Here is a 22,377-nt window from a genome sequence, read left to right as displayed (position 1 = left end):
AGAGCACAGGATAACAGCGTTATAAGGAGGGAATAGAGCACAGGATAACAGCGTTATATGGAGGGAATAGAGCAAAGGATAACAGCGTTATATGGAGGGTATAGAACACAGGATAACAGCGTTATAAGGAGGGAATAGAGCACAGGATAACAGTGTTATATGGAGGGAATAGAGACATGTTGTAAATTTTTAAAAGTCATCAAGAAAATTAAAGTTCTACAAGTTACATATCGTTGTAATCGTACAGACCTGAGGAACATAGAGAACATATCAGTTTTACCCTACAGTGAACTGCATACGCACAAAACCCCCACAAATGCCTTTTTTTCAGTTTTACTGCTTAAATATTTTTTTCCCGGTTGTGCAACATTTTATGGAAAAATGGTCAATGCAAAGTACAGGTGATGTCCCAAAAAATAAGGGCTCATGTGGGTCTGTAGGTGAAAAAATGCAAGGAGGAGAAAATGAGAGAGCAGAAAGGAAAATTGGCTCAGTCCTTAAAGGGTTAAGGGGTTAGGACATGATAGACTTGGATATATTGGCTCAACAGATAGTATCACACACTAATGGCTTAGATACAGACACAGAGATTGCTAGTAAACTATTAGCACCTATGATCTGTAGGGGGCGCTGCTAGCTTATAATGAAGTCAGCCTCCTTGGTCTTTATTGTGGGAGGACGCCATTTTGCTGAATATGAAGAGATTTCTATACGTTTATTCTCAGCTTTGTGGCTTTTATGACTATTTTTTGTGTTTTGACGTTTGTAAAACTTGTGGCTATGAGATTCATACACCCAGCAGGTGGCGCTGCTAACCAATTATGTGGACCAGACCACCTCAGTCCTGGCATCTAGTGGTAAGCGTTGGTACTACACTAAGAGAATTGAAATGTATTGATCCTGTTTATTGACACGTGCCGTTTCCATAGACACTGACTGTTCTGAACGTTCTCTTTATGTATCTGAATTGCCATCTGTCTCATTACGCAGGGAGGATTCTTCTGGACGAAGATTTGGAAAGAATTATCTTTGTGGCCAACCTGGGGGCAGTGCCAGCCCAGGAAAGTGTATCGGTCCTGATCAGCACATCCTCCGAGCTCCCCACACTCTCCAGTGGAGCGGTCCGAGTCCTTGTTCCTCCAGTCTGTGTCCCCCGAGTGTCGCACACTTCCACAGATACCACCTTAGCGGCTGTGACTCCCCTCAGGCTGTAAGAATTTTCTGTATATATATATGTTTAACTAAAGATGAGAAGAACAGACTGATCGACAGGGAAAGAGCCTAATCTACAAGGAAAAGAGACTGATCCACAGGAAAAGAGACTGATCCACAGGGAAAGAGACTGATCGACAGGGAAAGAGCCTGATCCACAGGGAAAGAGACTGATCCACAGGGAAAGTGACTGATCCATAGGGAAAGAGCCTAATCTACAAGGAAAAAAACTGATCCACAGGGAAAGAGACTGATCATCAGGGAAAGTGACTGAACCAAAGAATAAAGACTGAATCACAGGGAAAGAGACTGATCCACAGGGATAGAGACTGATCCTCAGGGAAAGAGACTGATCCACAGGGAAAGAGACTGATCCACAGGAAAAGAGACTGATCCACAGGGAAAGAGACTGATCCACAGGGAAAGTGACTGATCCATAGGGAAAGTGCCTAATCTACAAGGAAAGAGACTGATCTACAGGGAAAGAGACTGATCGACAGGGAAAGAGACTGATCTACAGGCAAAGAGACTGATCCACAGGGAAAGAGCCTAATCTACAAGGAAAAGACTGATCCACAGGGAAAGAGACTGATCCACAGGGAAAGAGACTCATCCGCAGGGAAGGAGACTCATCCACAGGGAAAGAGACTCATCCACAGGACAGAGGCTGTTTCACAGGCAAAAAGAGACTAAGTCACTGGATAAAGACTGATTCATAGGGAAAGAGACTGATCTACAAAGCAGGAGACTGATCCACAGGATAGAGACTGATCCACAGGGAAAGAGACTGATCCACAGCATAGAAACTGATCCACAGGGAAAGAGACTGACCCACAGACAGAACAGCTGAACCACAGTATTAGAGATACTTTGAGCCACAGGTAGACAGGGACATCTACAACCTTAACACCTCCATTGGTGTCTCTGCGTTGTTTAGCGTCACTTGTGGTTTGTTCTCGCAGGCGAGAGGCTGGGTTGTGTGGTGGCACCAAGAAGCTCTGCCTGGCCACCTTACTGGAGACAGAGGCCATAAATGCCACTGAGTATGAGCTGACCTTCCACCTGGAGATCCGGGCCCCCTACCTGTTAGCAGGTGAGTGACACACATGGGGACAGCACAGAGATATTCATTGTATCATGATTTACGCCTCTGAACGGGTGTAAATAAGGATAAATCTGGCACAGAAGGAGGCCCTGCACAGTATTGGGCTGTAAGTGTCGGGCCCCCATACCACCCTCACGGAGTCTATTTGGCATTGCTTCTCCTGTAGTGTTCCTGCTGCTGGGTTGTTGCCCTCCTACAGCTCCTCCATGTCTCCTGGTATCTGCGCCATGCTCTGAATACTGCGGCCCCCTTCATGTCTCCTGGTATCTGCTCCATGCTCTGGACACTACGGCCCCTCCATGTCTCCTGGTATCTGCTACATGCTCTGAACACTACGGCCCCCTCCATGTCTCCTGGTATCTGCTACATGCTCTGAACACTACGGCCCCCTCCATGTCTCATGGTATCTGCTCCATTCTCTGGATACTACGACCCCTCCATGTCTCTTGGTATCTGCTCCATGCTCTGGATACTGAGGCCCCCTCCATGTCTCCTGGTATCTGCTCCATGCTCTGGATACTCCGGCCCCCTCCACATCCCCTGGTATCTGCTCCATGCTCTGGATACTCCGGCCCCCTCCACATCCCCTGGTATCTGCTCCATGCTCTGGATACTCCGGCCCCCTCCACATCCCCTGGTATCTGCTCCATGCTCTGGACACTACGACCCCTCCACGTCTCCTGGTATCTGCTCCATGCTCTGGACACTACGGCCCCCTCTATCTGCTCCATGCTCTGGACACTACGGCCCCCTCTATCTGCTCCATGCTCTGTACACTATGGCCCCCTCCACGTCTCCAGGTGTCTGCTCCATGCTCTGGATACTGCAGGCGTCTCCATGTCTCCTGCTATCTGCTCCATGCTCTGGATACTCCGGCCCCTCCACGTCTACTGGTATCTGCACCTTATTCTGGACACTACAGCCCCTCCATGTCTCCTGGTATCTGCTCCATGCTCTGGACACTACAGCCCCCTCTATCTGCTCCACGTTCTGGATACTCCGGCCCCCTCCATGTCTCCTGGTATCTGTTCCATGCTCTGGACACTACAGCCCCCTCTATCTACTCCATGCTCTGGATACTCCGGCCCCTCCACGTCTCCTGGTATCTGCTCCTTGTTCTGGACACTACAGCCCCTCCATGTCTCCTGGTATCTGCTCCATGCTCTGGATACTACAGCCCCTCCATGTCTCTTGGTATCTGCTCCATGCTCTGGACACTACGGCCCCCTCTATCTGCTCCATGCTCTGGACACCAAGGCCTCCTCCATGTCTCCTGGTATCTGCTCCATGCTCTGGATACTACGGCCCCCTCCATGTCTCTGGGTATCTGCTCCATGTTCTGGATACTCCGGCCCCCTCCATGTCTCCTGGTATCTGCTCCATGCTCTGGATACTACAGCCCCTCCATGTCTCCTGGTCTCTGCTCCATGCTCTGGATACTACAGCCCCTCCATGTCTCCTGATATCTGCTCCATGCTCTGGATACTGCAGCCCCCTCCATGTCTCCTGGTATCTGCTCCATGCTCTGGATACTATGGCCCCCTCCATGTCTCCTGGTATCTGCTCCATGCTCTGGATACTCCGTCCCCTCCACGTCTCCTGGTATCTGCTCCTTGTTCTGGACACTACGGCCCCCTCTATCTGCTTCATGCTCTGTACACTACGGACCCCTCCATGTCTCCTGGTATCTGCTCCACGTTCTGGATACTCCGGCCCCCTCCATGTCTCCTGGTATCTGTTCCATGCTCTGGACACTACAGCCCCCTCTATCTTCTCCTTGCTCTGGACACTACAGCCCCCTCTATCTGCTCCATGCTCTGGACACTACGGCCCCCTCCATGTCTCCTGGTATCTGCTCCACGTTCTGAAAACTTCGGCCCCCTCTATGTCTCCTGGTATCTGCTCCATGCTCTGGACACTAAAGCCTCCTCCCTGTCTCCTGGTATCTGCTCAATGCTCTGGATACTACGTCCCCCTCCACGTCTCCTGGTATCTGCTCCATGCTCTGGATACTACGGCCCTCTCCATGTCTCCTGGTATCTGCTCCATGTTCTGGACACTACGGCCCCTTCATGTCTCCTGGTATCTGCTCCTTGTTCTGGACACTACGGCCCCTTCATTTCTCCTGGTGCTACGCCCTGGCCCCTGGGGGCCACTTCCGCAGTGCAGATGTTGTGAGGGTGCAGGAACCAGGGCAGCTGTAGGATATAGGGTTGTCACGGTTTAGGCACGAGGGTGATACAGCTGGAAACCGGGCTCCTGACCATGCGGGAATACTGGGCATGCGATTCTTCGTTGTCCTTGGTCAGGGCACCAATTATCACACCAATGCCAAGGTTCAGAAACAACGGTAGTTGTATATTTACTGTAACAGTGGTAACTAGTAGCAACAGTCTCTCCGGATGTAACCGGGAATAAGGCAGAGTAATGGGTGATGCTGCAATAGGCTGTGAGAGTAGCATGCTGGATGATGGGAGTAGTAGTGATACTGAAGCTGAGATGCTGGGCGGAATGAGACTTGAATGAAATACTTGCTGTTGATGATTTGAGGAGATGATGATGAGAGGAATTGAAGAATGACTGAAGAATCGACACCCAGATGAGAATCTTGAGACTTGAGACAGGAACACAGCCAGTGGACTGGAGCAGCAGAGCACACAGAGGCCTCTCTCTTTAGCAGGGAGAGAGAGGACAAAAGCACAACTTGTCTCCTGATGGTGGAGGACAAGACTCGACTCACAACCTACCCCCTCTGTGGTAGGGAATAGACTGAGGTAGCACAGGAAGTCACATGGTAACCCCAGCCAAAAGCTCGATGACCATTGGTGTTACCATGGAAGCAGGGCACAGTCACGTGACATCCAGCCATTGCATCATCACACCATTAGGCACATACAGAGGAATATACATGAGGAGTACCATCCTTGAACACTAGGAGGCAACATAATACCATTAGACACTGATACCTGAATACACATGCAATAAATGACTGAAATGGCAGACCTGAATACTGAGAAGGGGGACACAATACACGCAGTTTGCAGTGGACCATAGCTTTCCAGAACAGAACTGGTTATAATAAAAATATGAGCATGAGAAGGGCTGTTTTGGGACACTGCACTGGTATCTGCTCCTTGTTCTGGACACTACAGCCCCCTCTATCTGCTCCATGCTCTGGACACTACGACCCCTCCACTTCTCCTGGTATCTGATCCATGCTCTGGACACTACGACCCCTCCACGTTTCCTGGTATCTGCCCCCTGCTCTGGATACTACGGCCCCCTCCATGTCTCCTGGTATCTGCTCCATGCTCTGGACACTACGGCCCCTCCATGTCTCCTGGTATCTGCTCCATGCTCTGGATACTACAACCCCTCCATGTCTCTTGGTATCTGCTCCATGCTCTGGACACTACGGCCCCCTCTATCTGCTCCATGCTCTAGATACTGCTGCCTCCTCCATGTCTCCTGGTATCTGCTCCATGTTCTGGATACTCCGGCCCCCTCCATGTCTCCTGGTATCTGCTCCATGCTCTGGATACTACAGCCCCTCCATGTCTCCTGGTATCTGCTCCATGGTCTGGATACTGCGGACCCCTCCATGTCTCTTGGTATCTGCTCCTTGTTCTTAACACTACGGCCTCTCCATGTCTACTGGTATCTGCTTCATGCTGTGGACACCACGGCCCCTCCATGTCTCTTGGTATCTTCTTTATGCTCTGGATACTGCGGCCCCCTCCATGTCTCCTGGTATCTGCTCCATGCTCTGGACACTACGGCCCCCTCCATGTCTCCTGGTATCTGCTCCATGCTCTGGACACTACAGCCCCCTCCAGGTCTCCTGGTATCTGCTCCATGCTCTGGACACTACGGCCCCCTCCACGTCTCCTGGTATCTGCTCCATGCTCTGGACACTACGGCCCCCTCCACGTCTCCTGGTATCTGCTCCATGCTCTGGACACTACGGCCCCCTCCACGTCTCCTGGTATCTGCTCCATGCTCTGGACACTACGGCCCCCTCCACGTCTCCTGGTATCTGCTCCATGCTCTGGTCACTACGGCCCCCTCCATGTCTCCTGGTATCTGCTCCATGCTCTGGTCACTACGGCCCCCTCCATGTCTCCTGGTATCTGCTTCATGCTCTGGATACTACGGCCCCCTCCATGTTTTCTGGTATCTGCTCCATGCTGTGAATACTACAGCCCCTCCATGTCTCTTAGTATTTGCTCCATGCTCTGGATTCTACAGCCTCCTCCATGTCTCCTGGTATCTGCTCCATTCTCTGGATACTACGGCCCCCTCCATGTCTCCTGGTATCTTCTCCATGCTCTGGATACTACGGCCCCCTCCATGTCTCCTGGTATCTGCCTCATGCTCTGGATACTATGACCCCTCCATGTCTCCTGGTATCTGCTCCATGCTCTGGATACTACGGCCCCCTCCATGTCTCCTGGTATCTGCTCCATGCTGTGAATACTACAGCCCCTCCACGTCTCCTGGTCTCTGCTCCATGCTCTGGATACTTCGGCCCCCTTCACGTCTCCTGGTATCTGCTCCATGTTCTGGATACTACAGCCCCCTCCATGTCTCCTGGTATCTGCTCCATGCTCTGGAAACTACAGCCCCTCCATGTCTCCTGGTATCTGCTCCATGCTCTGGAAACTACAGCCCCTCCATGTCTCCTGGTATCTGTTCCATGCTCTAAATACTGCGGCCCCCTCCATGTCTACTGGTATCTGCTCCATGCTCTGGATACTATGAACCCTCCATGTCTCCTGGTATCTGCTCCATGCTCTGGACACTACGGCCCCCTCCATGTCTCCTGGTATCTGCTCCATGCTCTTGACACTACGGCCCCCTCTATCTGCTCCATGCTCTGGTCACTACGGCCCCCTCCATGTCTCCTGGTATCTGCTCCATGCTCTGGTCACTACGGCCCCCTCCATGTCTCCTGGTATCTGCTTCATGCTCTGGATACTACGGCCCCCTCCATGTTTTCTGGTATCTGCTCCATGCTGTGAATACTACAGCCCCTCCATGTCTCTTAGTATTTGCTCCATGCTCTGGATTCTACAGCCTCCTCCATGTCTCCTGGTATCTGCTCCATTCTCTGGATACTACGGCCCCCTCCATGTCTCCTGGTATCTTCTCCATGCTCTGGATACTACGGCCCCCTCCATGTCTCCTGGTATCTGCCTCATGCTCTGGATACTATGACCCCTCCATGTCTCCTGGTATCTGCTCCATGCTCTGGATACTACGGCCCCCTCCATGTCTCCTGGTATCTGCTCCATGCTGTGAATACTACAGCCCCTCCACGTCTCCTGGTCTCTGCTCCATGCTCTGGATACTTCGGCCCCCTTCACGTCTCCTGGTATCTGCTCCATGTTCTGGATACTACAGCCCCCTCCATGTCTCCTGGTATCTGCTCCATGCTCTGGAAACTACAGCCCCTCCATGTCTCCTGGTATCTGCTCCATGCTCTGGAAACTACAGCCCCTCCATGTCTCCTGGTATCTGTTCCATGCTCTAAATACTGCGGCCCCCTCCATGTCTACTGGTATCTGCTCCATGCTCTGGATACTATGAACCCTCCATGTCTCCTGGTATCTGCTTCATGCTCTGGACACTACGACACCTCCACGTTTCCTGGTATCTGCCCCCTGCTCTGGATACTACGGCCCCTCCATGTCTCCTGGTATCTGCTCCATGGTCTGGATACTGCGGCCCCCTCCATGTCTCTTGGTATCTGCTCCTTGTTCTGAACACTACGGCCCCTCCATGTCTCCTGGTATCTGCTCCATGCTCTGGATACTACAACCCCTCCATGTCTCTTGGTATCTGCTCCATGCTCTGGACACTACGGCCCCCTCTATCTGCTCCATGCTCTGGATACTACAGCCCCTCCATGTCTCCTGGTATCTGCTCCATGGTCTGGATACTGCGGCCCCCTCCATGTCTCTTGGTATCTGCTCCTTGTTCTGAACACTACGGCCCCTCCATGTCTACTGGTATCTGCTTCATGCTGTGGACACCACGGCCCCTCCATGTCTCTTGGTATCTTCTTTATGCTCTGGATACTGCGGCCCCCTCCATGTCTCCTGGTATCTGCTCCATGCTCTGGACACTACGGCCCCCTCCATGTCTCCTGGTATCTGCTCCATGCTCTTGACACTACGGCCCCCTCTATCTGCTCCATGCTCTGGACACTACGACCCCTCCATGTCTCCTGGTATCTGATCCATGCTCTGGACAATACGACCCCTCCATGTCTACTGGTATCTGCTCCATGCTCTGGATACTATGAACCCTCCATGTCTCCTGGTATCTGCTTTATGCTCTGGACACTACGACCCCTCCACGTTTCCTGGTATCTGCCCCCTGCTCTGGATACTACGGCCCCCTCCATGTCTCCTGGTATCTGCTCCATGGTCTGGATACTGCGGCCCCCTCCATGTCTCTTGGTATCTGCTCCTTGTTCTGAACACTACGGCCCCTCCATGTCTCCTGGTATCTGCTCCATGCTCTGGATACTACAACCCCTCCATGTCTCTTGGTATCTGCTCCATGCTCTGGACACTACGGCCCCCTCTATCTGCTCCATGCTCTGGACACTAAGGCCTCCTCCATGTCTCCTGGTATCTGCTCCATGTTCTGGATACTCCGGCCCCCTCCATGTCTCCTGGTATCTGCTCCATGCTCTGGATACTACAGCCCCTCCATGTCTCCTGGTATCTGCTCCATGGTCTGGATACTGCGGCCCCCTCCATGTCTCTTGGTATCTGCTCCTTGTTCTGAACACTACGGCCCCTCCATGTCTACTGGTATCTGCTTCATGCTCTGGATACTACAACCCCTCCATGTCTCTTGGTATCTGCTCCATGCTCTGGACACTACGGCCCCCTCTATCTGCTCCATGCTCTGGACACTAAGGCCTCCTCCATGTCTCTTGGTATCTTCTTTATGCTCTGGATACTGCGGCCCCCTCCACGTCTCCTGGTATCTGCTCCATGCTCTGGACACTACGGCCCCCTCCATGTCTCCTGGTATCTGCTCCATGCTCTGGACACTACGGCCCCCTCCAGGTCTCCTGGTATCTGCTCCATGCTCTGGACACTACGGCCCCCTCCACGTCTCCTGGTATCTGCTCCATGCTCTGGACACTACGGCCCCCTCCATGTCTCCTGGTATCTGCTCCATGCTCTGGACACTACGGCCCCCTCCACGTCTCCTGGTATCTGCTCCATGTTCTGGATACTACGGCCCCTCCATGTCTCCTGGTATCTGCTCCATGCTCTGGACACTACAGCCCCTCCACGTCTCCTGGTATCTGCTCCATGCTCTGGACACTACGGCCCCCTCCATGTCTCCTGGTATCTGCTCCATGCTCTGGACACTACGGCCCCCTCCACGTCTCCTGGTATCTGCTCCATGCTCTGGTCACTACGGCCCCCTCCATGTCTCCTGGTATCTGCCTCATGCTCTGGATACTATGACCCCTCCATGTCTCCTGGTATCTGCTCCATGCTCTGGATACTACAGCCCCTCCATGTCTCCTGGTATCTGCTCCATGCCCTGGATACTACGGCCCCCTCCATGTCTCCTGGTCTCTGCTCCATGTTCTGGATACTCCGCCCCCTCCATGTCTCCTGGTCTCTGCTCCATGCTCTGGATACTATGGCCCCTCTATGTCTCCTGGTATCTGCTCCATACTCTGGATACTATGGCCCCTCCATGTCTCCTGGTATCTGCTCCATACTCTGGATACTATGGCCCCTCCATGTCTCCTGGTCTCTGCTCCATGCTCTGGATACTATGGCCCCTCTATGTCTCCTGGTATCTGCTCCATACTCTGGATACTATGGCCCCTCCATGTCTCCTGGTATCTGCTCCATGCTCTGGATACTACGGCCCCCTCCATGTCTCCTGGTACCTGCAGGACCGCTCCTTTTATAGGGGGTGTAGGGGAGTCTTGCTCATTGCTGCAGCTCCTCTGCAGAGATATGTGGTCATGTCAGATGAACAGCTTCCTGATCTGCCCAAACATATGAGCAATTAGCTCCGCTACACTAAGCATACATGTATTCAGTATACTGTTCCCTCCAGACTCTTCTGTTCTCCAGACCCGCTGTCCCATCCAGACCCTGTCGCTCCTTCCAGACTCCAGCACCTCCTCCTGATCCTGCCGTCCTTCCAGACTCTACTGTTTCCCAGACCCTTTCAGATTCTACCGTCTTCAGACCACTCCAGACTCTACTGTTCTCCAGACCCTGCCATCCCCTCCAGACTCTACTGTTCTCCAGACCCTGCCATCCCCTCCAGACTCTACTGTTCTCTAGACCCTGCCATCCCCTCCAGACTCTACTGTTCTCCAGATCCCACCGTCCCCTCCAGACTCTACTGTTCTCCAGACCCTGCCATCCCCTCCAGACTCTACTGTTCTCCAGATCCCACCGTCCTCTCCAGACTCTACTGTTCTCCAGACCCTGCCATCCCCTCCAGACTCTACTGTTCTCCAGACCCTGCCATCCCCTCCAGACTCTACTGTTCTCCAGATCCCACCGTCCCCTCCAGACTCTACTGTTCTCCAGACCCTGCCATCCCCTCCAGACTCTACTGTTCTCCAGATCCCACCGTCCCCTCCAGACTCTACTGTTCTCCAGACCCTGCCATCCCCTCCAGACTCTACTGTTCTCCAGACCTTGCCATCCCCTCCAGACTCTACTGTTCTCCAGACCCTGCCATCCCCTCCAGACTCTACTGTTCTCCAGATCCCACTGTCCCCTCCAGACTCTACTGTTCCCCAGGCCCCTCCATACTCTTCTGTTCTCCAGACCTCACTGTCCTCTCCAGACTCCACCACCTTTTTCAGACCCCTGTCACCTCCAGACTCCACCACCTTTTTCAGACCCCGCTGTCCCCTCCAGACTCCACCACCTTTTTTAGACCCCTCTGTCCCCTCCAGACTTCACCACCTCCTCCAGACTCTTTTGACCCTCTTAGCCCCACTGTCCCTTCCAGACATGACTATCCCTTACAGACTCCATTTCTAGATACAGACAGTTGAATATGGACATGTGTGCAAGACCAGACTACACAGGGTTTGTTTTGTAGTCTGTTACCATGGAGACACAGAGATCTGCATAGTAGCTGTATGCACAAGTCAGTAATTTTTTATTTTAGATTTATCAGAGGAATAGAACTTTGTTACAAACCTATACACACTCTTTAATCTAATACCACAAGCCGTGGTCATAGATTGCCAGAGCTACAGGTGTCCAAGAGAATAGAGAGACAGCACCCTCTGTAATATTGATCACCCGTCCTTGTTTCAGGTGTGGAGAGTCCCACCCACGAGATCCGGGCTGACGCTGACCCCTCCGCTCCTTCTGCCAAGAGCATCATGATCACTCTGGCCAACAAGCACACATACGACCGTCCCGTGGAGATCCTCATCCACCCCAGCGGTAAGGATTGTCCCTCTGCTATAGTCCGTGACTGAGGAAGCGGGAGGGAAGGTGACTTGATCCAGCTGTGAGGTAGCGGCTGTGTCTCCCGGGAGCAGCGCCTCGTAGATGCAGCAGATGGTTCATTACATCCTCACACTCAATGTTGACATAAGATTTATGTTTGATGAATCCGAGTCTCAGCTGACACATTGTCACGTCTCCCATACTGTCATCGCCACAGCTGTTGTTCCACCCGATCCGTAGAGCGGGGGGGACAGGTCTGTACATTAATGGTGTCACCTTCTGGATTGTTCCCTCATTGTTTCTTGGTTGTATATATAGAGCCCCATCTGCCACACATCCTCATGGAGGACGGTGATATGACCCCGTACGAGTACGAACAGTTCTTAAGAGGGAAGAGCGACTTCATCCGAGGGACCAAGAAAGACCCCAGCCCGGAGAAGAAGGTGAGAGGAGGTCCTATGAGGCCACAGGCCCGTCACATGAGACTCCGCCTCTTAACAGAACACATCGACATATAGGGCAAAAGACTGGTGTATCTGTACTGTAGTCCATAGCACTGTGCACCATAGGAGATGTGAGACCAAGCACTGTGCACCATAGGAGATGTGAGACCAAGCACTCTGCACCATAGGAGATGTGAGACCAAGCACTGTGCACCATAGGAGATGTGAGACCAAGCACTGTGCACCATAGGAGATGTGAGACCAAGCACTGTGCACCATAGGAGATGTGAGACCAAGCACTCTGCACCATAGGAGATGTGAGACCAAGCACTCTGCACCATAGGAGATGTGAGACCAAGCACTGTGCACCATAGGAGATGTGAGACCAAGCACTGTGCACCATAGGAGATGTGAGACCAAGCACTGTGCACCATAGGAGATGTGAGACCAAGCACTGTGCACCATAGGAGATGTGAGACCAAGCACTGTGCACCATAGGAGATGTGAGACCAAGCACTGTGCACCATAGGATATGTGAGACCAAGCACTGTGCACCGTAGGAGATGTGAGACCAAGCACTGTGCACCGTAGGAAATGTGAGACCAAGCACTGTGCACCATAGGAGATGTGAGACCAAGCACTGTGCACCGTAGGAAATGTGAGACCAAGCACTGTGCACCATAGGAAATGTGAGACCAAGCACTGTGCACCGTAGGAAATGTGAAACCAAGCACTGTGCACCATAGGAGATGTGAGACCAAGCACTGTGCACCATAGGAGATGTGAGACCAAGCACTGTGCTCCATAGGAGATGTGAGACCAAGCACTGTGCACCGTAGGAAATGTGAAACCAAGCACTGTGCACCATAGGAGATGTGAGACCAAGCACTGTGCTCCATAGGAGATGTGAGACCAAGCACTGTGCACCATAGGAGATGTGAGACCAAGCACTGTGCTCCATAGGAGATGTGAGACCAAGCACTGTGCACCGTAGGAGATGTGAGACCAAGCACTGTGCATCATAATTATTTTTTATATTTCTCAGCACATTTTTTCTTTTTATTGATAGATGGAGATAATCCGCAAGCGTCTCATCAAGGACATCTGCCATAACCCAGTGGTGATGTTGAACTTCTGCCCCAACCTGCAGACGACCCAGACCGACCTCAGCAAAACCCAAGGAGAATTCATCTTCCTGATCGACCGCAGCGGAAGTATGAGTGGCGTCAACATCACCAGAGTCCGGGTAATGTGGGGGGCACGTCCCTGAGATGAGTATGCCCCCAATATAAGAAGGCCACTGCCAGCCTGTGTCTGATGTCTGAGAGGTGGTCGCAGCCCCGCCCCTGTATGACATCACTGATATAATAACATGTGATCACAGCCCTGCCCCTGTATGACATCACTGATATAATAACATGTGATCACAGCCCTGCCCCTGTATGACATCACTGATATAATAACATGTGATCACAGCCCTGCCCCTGTATGACATCACTGATATAATAACATGTGATCACAGCCCTGCCCCTGTATGACATCACTGATATAACAACATGTGATCACAGCCCTGCCCCTGTATGACATCACTAATATAATAACATGTGATCACAGCCCTGCCCCTGTATGACATCACTAATATAATAACAGGTGATCACAGCCCCGCCCATGTATGACATCACTGATATAATAACATGTGATCACAACCCTGCCCCTGTATGACATCACTATTATAATAACACGTGATCACAGCCCTGCTACTGTATGACATCACTGATATAATAACATTTGATCACAGCCCCGCCCCTTTATGACATCACTGGTTATAATAATGTGATCACAGCCCCGCCCTCTGTATGACATCACTGATATAATATAATAACATGTGATCACAGCCCTGCCCCCTGGATGGCATCACAGATATAATAACATGTGATCACAGACCCACCCCTGTATGACATCACTGATATAATAAAATGTAACTATGGAGGAACACACAGAGCACGCTCCCCAGTGACTATGGAGAAACACACAGAGCACGCTCCCCAGTGACTATGGAGAAACACACAGAGCACGCTCCCCAGTGACTATGGAGAAACACACAGAGCACGCTCCCCAGTGACTATGGAGAAACACACAGAGCACGCTCCCCAGTGACTATGGAGGAACACACAGAGCACGCTCCCCAGTGACTATGGAGGAACACAAAGAGCACGCCCAGTGACTATAACCCGCTCCGAGAGCCCTGTGCAGCGAGCCCCCCTAGTTATACATGTTTACCTCTTAGTGCAGCGAGGACTAAGCAGCGGGGAGTACGGGAGCCTCCAGCACTGTCCACACTGGGAGATTGGAGTATGCAAGACGGCAGGGAGCAACCAAACCCCACCACTAAAGGAGCCCACATAGGTGTAAGAAGCATTATAAGAAATGACACCAGACAGTAGGATCAGGGTTTTTTAAACATTCTTTCTTGACTTAAGGTATTGCTGAGTCCCTTCGTCTATCCCCTACCGACCACTACCCCCCCCCCACTAAAACCCCTTATTCCACAAACACACACCCTCCCCCCCTTTGACCCATTAATTGAGGACACCTCCTTTAACGTTGGAAAAAATTGGCCATAACAGCCTCTTTATTAAAAGTGCTTCCAATAATTAACAAACATAAAAATAAATAACAATAATAACAATAACATTAGTTAACCCATTATGACTAGGGAGGTCTGGCAGAGCACCCTGCAGCAGCACCAGTATTCCTGGCTATCCCCCCAGCCGCACCGCGCCGACTCAGGGGCTGACAAATCTGTCATCTGGCACTGCACCATTTCCCATCCACAAGCCACCAAACAAGCGGGGAGTATCATCCCTCTTATGGGTCCCCATCCGAATTACCACCTTAACGTGCCCTGCAAGACCTCCCTACCGCAGGCTGCCATGACAAAGAAAGCACCCAAAGCCCACACCCGAACACCAAAAGCCTGTAATAGGGCGGGCGGGCTGGAAGAAGTTCAGACAGTAGTATAGTTGGTTGGGTGGAGGTCGGTCACAGCTTTTATTATTTGTATAAATAACTTCCTTATTATAAGGAGAACGTAACATAACCAAACAGGTGTACCAACAAGGGGTATGCCAGCCGCCTACCTCCGTCCGGCACGACCCACTTTATTCCTCCACACAGATATCACAGTAACCGCCAGCTGTGACCTGATTCACTGAATCTATAAGGAGATATATTTCAGGTAAACCATAAAAAGAGACGAGAACAGGTAGTGGTAGAAAGCATTCGGGAGGGGGGGGGGGCAATCTGGCTGAGGTAACCCAGGGAAGAGGACGTCACTGACCAGTATCAGCTATATATACTCCAACAGCCCAACCCAGATAGGCTGCCCAAGGTCACATGTCAGCCCATCTGATACAGGGAACCAGTAGGCATTGGAGGAGGCACCAGGTCCTAGGTTGGGCAGTTAACCCCTTTGTGACCTTGCCCCTGCAGTCCTGTATGCCTGCCTTACATTTCTGGCATATTCAAAAAAGAGACTGTGGAGCCTAAAAACACAGGACTAGCCAGAATCCTGCTCCACACTGATGAGGGGCAACACACCGAAACAGCTGTCTGTGGATGGATAGCTTTGGTTTTTCCCTTGTCATTACATTGACTTACAGGCCCACTTAATATGGTGGTTTTGGTGGTTTCCCTACAGCGGCCGCCCCTTAGCTGGGCCCTTCCTGGATGGATATCTGGCTTGTCCCGTGTATTGAGACTCTTTAATGAGGCTCTACAGGTTCTTTTTTTTTTTTACCAGGGAGCAATGCACCTAGGATGTCACTGTATTGGGCGCTTTAGCCGACAGCTGGTCTATGGCTGGTCTCCCTGAGATCAGTGGTCCGTTTCTCATACTGGGGGGAGGACATTTTGGTACCAGACACTGGTGGGCTGCCCACAGGAGGTGGGGTAAGTACCAGGGGTGGGGGTGTCCATTCTGATTCTTCTGCATAAACCCCTAACACACACACAATGAATCAAGAAGGAAGACAACCAGGCGGAAAGAGAAGAAAGAGACATCAAGAGGAAGAGGTGACCGAGCTGACACACTGTGACGGCCCCCATGCTGCACCCAGCTGCTCATCCATTGGCTTGTAATAGTTTACAACATCTGAAAAGGCATATCCCCTCCCATCAGCCGCCCCCCTTATCCTCCTCACCTGCCCCCCATCCTCCGCACCCCTCACCCGCCCCTTCATGCTCGACACCCCTCACCTGCCCCCTCATCCTCCTCACCTGCTCCTTCATTCTCCGCACCCCTCACCCGTCCCCTCATGCTCGACACCCTTCACCTGCCCCCTCATCCTCCTCACCTGCTCCCTCATTCTCCGCACCCCTCACCCGTCCCCTCATGCTCGACACCCTTCACCTGCCCCCTTATCCTCCTCACCTGCCCCCTTATCGTCCGCACCCCTTACCTGCCCCTTCATCCTCCGCTCTCCTCACCTGTCTCCCCATCCTTCGCACCCCTCACTTGCCCTCTCATCCTCCTCACCTGACCTCTCATCCCCTGCACCTGCCCCCTTATCCTCCGCACCCCTCACCTGTCTCCCCATCCTCTGCACCCCTCTCCTGCCCCCCTCCCCTGCCCACTCATCTTCTGCACCCTTCACCTGTCCCCCCATCCTCCTCACCTGCCCCCCATCCTCCGCACCACTCACCCGCCCCTTCATGCTCGACACCCCTTACCTGCCCCCTCATCCTCCTCACCTGCTCCTTCATTCTCCACACCCCTCACCCGCCCCCTCATGCTCGACACCCCTCACCTGCCCCCTTATCCTCCGCACCCCTTACCTGCCCCTTCATCCTCCGCTCTCCTCACCTGTCCCCCCATCCCTCGCACCCCTCACTTGCCCTCTCATCCTCCTCACCTGACCTCTCATCCCCTGCACCTGCCCCCTTATCCTCCGCACCCCTCACCTGTCTCCCCATCCTCTGCACCCCTCTCCTGCCCCCCTCCCCTGCCCACTCATCTTCTGCACCCTTCACCTGTCCCCCCATCCTCCGCACCCCGGCACCTGCCCTGTCACCATCCGCACCCCTCTCCTGCCCGCCGATCCTCGGCACCTGCCCCCCCATCCTCCTCACCTGCCCCCTCATCCTCCACACGCCCCTTATTATTCGGCAATAAGTAAATGTATAATTATATTCACAGCCTGGAATATAATTATCACCCGCCGCTGCCGATTCCTTAGACCAGCGATGAGGCGGTGGCAGCGTCTGCGGAATCAGGGGAATCAATTAATGAGCAAATAGGAGGTTAGAAACGTCTCCTGGAATAGAAGGCAGACGCCCCTATAGCGAGCAGGATTAACTCTTCACCGCCTGCTTCACTGTGTACGCATAGGGGTGTATACTGTACGTATGCACAGGTAGGATCCTCCATTCAGTAAGGTGGTGTCCCCTTCTGGTGATGCTTCATACCTCACAGCCTCCCCCTATCCTGGACAGGAGGGCACAGCGGCCTCTCTCTCTCTGTTTATTCCTTGTAACTGAGACCCTCAGGGCAGTCCCCCCTCCTGCTTACTAATAGGCCCCAGAGGTCAAGGCAGCTGCTATGGGGCCCTGAAGGCCCGGGGCCTTCCCCATCTCTATTACTCCCCTTGTCTTCTCACTATTTTCTCAAATCACTTTGTTAGACAGAACATTGAATTCATCATTTTTTATTAATTTTCATAATATATCCTGTCTTATACTCCAGAGCTGCAGTCACTATCCTGCTGGTGGGGTCACTGTGTGTATACATTACATTACTGATCCTGTACTGATCCTGAGTTACATCCTGTATTATACTCCAGAGCTGCAGTCACTATCCTGCTGGTGGGGTCACTGTGTGCATACATTACTGATCCTGTACTGATCCTGAGTTACATCCTGTATTATACTCCAGAGCTGCACTCACTATTCTGCTGGTGGGGTCACTGTGTACATACATCACATTACTGATCCTGAGTTACATCCTGTATTATACTCCAGAGCTGCACTCACTATTCTGCTGGTGGGGTCACTGTGTACATACATTACATTACTGATCCTGAGTTACATCCTGTATTATACTCCAGAGCTGCACTCACTATTCTGCTGGTGGGGTCACTGTGTACATACATTACTAAACCTGTACTGATCCTAAGTTGCATCCTGTATGATACTCCAGAGCTGCACTCACTATTCTGCAGGTGGGGCCACTGTGTTGGCAGATTCTGATCTTGTTGGTCTCTTGTCCTTCTCTTTCCTGATATGGCTGATCATTCTGGTCGCTCTTGTGCCCGCAGGATGCCATGCTGGTCATTTTGAAAAGTCTGATGCCGACCTCACTCTTCAATATCATTGGATTTGGTTCAACCTTCAAGTCCCTGTTCCCCTGTAGTCAGAGCTACAATGAGGTGAGTCCTTTGTTACAAGCCTCACTGCTAAGCACAGTGCAGCACTCTGATTGGTTCTGCCAGGCGGCCCGCTATACGCTGAGGTTACCCCTGTACAGCACCTCACCCAGTGTAGACAGGACTCAGAGGTCACTGTACCTATACACATACGGTATGCATTATAACTGTACACATATACAATGTACCTATACACATATACCTTGTACCTATAGTCCTATACACTCTACCTATACACATATAGATTATAACTATACACATATATAACTATACACATATAGAGTCAACGGCCATGATTAGTACAAAATTTTACATTGTGTGAATATTGCCATACACTGTACCTATACACGTACACCCTGTACCTATACATGTATACACTGTACCTATACACTTATACCCTTGTTTCACACGTAGTAATAGTGCGGCCGTATGTACGGATGTAATAGTGCGCCCGTATATTTGAGGGTTCGTGTGTATGCTGTGAAGTATAGGATATGCGGCTGCACAGTGCACACTATGTATGAATCTACGGCCCTATCGTAAACGGACCCGTAAAAAATGAACAAGACCATTATTTGCGGCTGAATATGCGGCCGAGGATTGACAGGCGGTCCGTACAAAGTACTTCAAAAATAGCCGGGAATGATGCCGAATGCCGATGCCTCTAATAGTTACTATATTAAATTAATCAAAGACATTTTATTTGTAATCAAGACACTTTCGTTGATCAATAATTTATTTCTAACGAATCCATCATTTTGCAATTAAATATACTGTTAAAAAAAATAGATATATAAATAAATGTATATTTATCTATATATTTATTTTTTGACATTATATTTAATTGCACAATGATGGATTCGTTAGAATTAAATTATTGACAAACGAAACTGAATTTATTTCCAAGAAAATGTGTTTTATTCATTAAATATTAATTAGTACAGGAAGCTCCATAAGCCGTTAATTCATATTCCCGGTAATAGAGCTTTCTGTACTAATCATCACTTTACTTTAATGAAAACATCAAATGTTTCTTCTAATTATGTTATGACAATAACATTATTAGAAGAAACATTTAGAATTATATGTGCGCTCAGCTGATTGGCTGTTCGGCTGAGCGCACATATAATGAGCCGGTCCGCAGTACAGTGACTTCATTGTGCTGCGGACCAGCAAAGAGGACACATCGGGGTGAGTATAGAGCTCTCCCCACCCCCTCCCCAGCACTGCACCCCTCCCAGCAAGGAAGGGGGGGTCAGTTAACCCCTTCCTTGCTGGGATGGGTGCAGTCTGACATCAGTCTGGCCCCCCGGGGGTTAAGGGGGATGCAGTACATCCTCCCTTAACCCCTTGGGGGTCAGACTGTAAGCAGCGATATGTAAAGATGCTGCATACTGTAAGGAGCACAACACCGCTCACAATGATGGGTGTTGTGCTCCTGTTTGTGTGTTTTTGTGTGTTTCTCCCTTTTTGTTTTTCAGATATCGGTATCCTGGGGATTACGTCGGATTCCATGGACTACGTCGATGACCAGCGGTTGTTCTTTGAATTTTTTTTTAATAAAATGGTCAATGAGGGGTGTGGGGGTGTTTTTATTTGAATAAAAAAATTTGTAAACTTGTGTCTTGTCTTTATTTCTTTACTTTATAGACTTAGTAGTGGAAGCCGTCTAATAGACGGAATCCATTACTAAGTTGGGGCCTAGTGTTAGCCGGTATAAAATGGCTAACACTAACCCCCCATTATTACCCCAGTACCCAATGCCACCAGGGGTACTGGGAAGAGCCGGGTGCCAGTGGTCCCGGAGCGTCAATATTGGCGCTCCTGGACCGGGCGGCAGCAGGCTGGTAATATTTAGGCTGGGGAGGGCCTAAACCAATGGCTCTTCCCACCCTGGTGTTACCAGGCTGCTGTCGTTTGGTTTTTAACCCGGCTGGTTATAAAAATAGGGGGGACCCTATGCGTTTTTTTTTAATTATTTATTTATTTAAAAAAAAACCGCATAGGGTCCCCCCTATTTTTATAACCAGCCGGGTTAAAAACCAAACGACAGCAGCCTGGTAACACCAGGGTGGGAAGAGCCATTGGTTTAGGCCCTCCCCAGCCTAAATCTTACCAGCCTGCTGCCGCCCGGTCCAGGAGCGCCAATATTGACGCTCCGGGACCACTGGCACCCGGCTCTTCCCAGTACCCCTGGTGGCATTGGGTACTGGGGTAATAATGGGGGGTTAGTGTTAGCCATTTTATACCGGCTAACACTAGGCCCCGACTTAGTAATGGATTCCGTCTATTAGACGGCTTCCACTACTAAGTCTATAAAGTAAAGAAATAAAGACAAGACACAAGTTTACAAATTTTTTTATTCAAATAAAAACACCCCCACACCCCTCATTGACCATTTTATTAAAAAAAATTCAAAGAACAACCGCTGGTCATCGACGTAGTCCATGGAATCCGACGTAATCCCCAGGATACCGATATCTGAAAAACAAAAAGGGAGAAACACACAAAACACACAAACAGGAGCACAACACCCATCATTGTGAGCGGTGTTGTGCTCCTTACAGTATGCAGCATCTTTACAGATCGCTGCTTACAGTCTGACCCCCAAGGGGTTAAGGGAGGATGTACTGCATCCCCCTTAACCCCCGGGGGGCCAGACTGATGTCAGACTGCACCCATCCCAGCAAGGAAGGGGTTAAGTGACCCCCCTTCCTTGCTGGGAGGGGTGCAGTGCCGGGGAGGGGGTGGGGAGAGCTCTATACTCACCCCGATGTGTCCTCTTCGCTGGTCCGCAGCACAATGAAGTGACTGTACTGCGGACCGGCTCTTTATATGTGCGCTCAGCCGATCAGCCAATCAGCTGAGCGCACATATAATTCTAAATGTTTCTTCTAATAATGTTATTGTCATAACATAATTAGAAGAAACATTTGATGTTTTCATTAAAGTAAAGTGATGATTAGTACAGAATGCTCTATTACCGGCAATATGAATTACCGGCTTATGGAGCTTCCTGTACTAATTAATATTTAATGAATAAAACACATTTTCGTTTAAATAAATACAGTTTCTTTGTTCAATAATTTAATTCTAACGAATCCATCATTGTGCAATTAAATATACTGTCAAAAAATAAATATATATATAAATATACATTTATTTATATATATATTTATTTTAACAGTATATTTAATTGCAAAATGATGGAATCGTTTACATTTAATTATTGAACAATAAAAGGGACTTTATTACAAAGAAAATGTGTTTTATTAATTCAATATATTAACCATGAGAGACATCGGCTATAGTGCAGAGGATCGCAAACCCCGGTAATAGCGAGTCATGTAAACTGTTTCCCTGCTTTCCCAGATGCATCCAGAGGTGTTTCCATCACTTTCTTAACATTTTATTTGTTATTTTTAGTTGAACCAGATTTCCAAGTAAATGACCGTATGTTTTGAGCCGCATGTCTATTTTTTCCCACGGCCGTAGTTTCACCCGCACATTTACAGCCGCATAAAAAATACAGCCGCACAGTTACAGCGTGTGAAACCAGCCATACATTGTACATGTACACATATACACTTTACCTGTACATCTATAGGCTATGTTCACGCAACGTGAGAGACCGGCCGTTCCGTGACCCTGGCCGGGTCACGGAACGGCCGGTCTCTGCACGGATCATCCTGGCCAATACTGACCTTTTTGCCGCAGGGTTC

The 22,377-nt window shown here is 50.5% G+C and overlaps 1 protein-coding gene across 3 annotated transcripts in view; it reads left to right on the top strand.

Moving 5' to 3' along the window:
* VWA5B1 (von Willebrand factor A domain containing 5B1) overlaps window positions 1-22,377 on the top strand; it is an 80,802-nt gene that overhangs the window by 14,014 nt on the left and 44,411 nt on the right. For all 3 annotated transcript variants that reach the window (XM_069946838.1, XM_069946837.1, XM_069946836.1), the window contains exons 3-8: window positions 991-1,210; window positions 2,175-2,305; window positions 11,653-11,784; window positions 12,109-12,233; window positions 13,303-13,479; window positions 18,548-18,658. In XM_069946838.1, coding sequence (XP_069802939.1) covers window positions 991-1,210; window positions 2,175-2,305; window positions 11,653-11,784; window positions 12,109-12,233; window positions 13,303-13,479; window positions 18,548-18,658 — 896 coding nt within the window. The remainder of the gene's footprint in view (window positions 1-990; window positions 1,211-2,174; window positions 2,306-11,652; window positions 11,785-12,108; window positions 12,234-13,302; window positions 13,480-18,547; window positions 18,659-22,377) is intronic.

This window comes from Dendropsophus ebraccatus, chromosome 12 (genome assembly GCF_027789765.1).
Source record: "Dendropsophus ebraccatus isolate aDenEbr1 chromosome 12, aDenEbr1.pat, whole genome shotgun sequence".
Taxonomy (NCBI): Eukaryota; Metazoa; Chordata; class Amphibia; order Anura; family Hylidae; genus Dendropsophus; species Dendropsophus ebraccatus.
The sequence above is the reverse complement of the archived record's forward strand: the minus strand, read 5'-3'. Positions and strand labels throughout refer to the sequence as shown.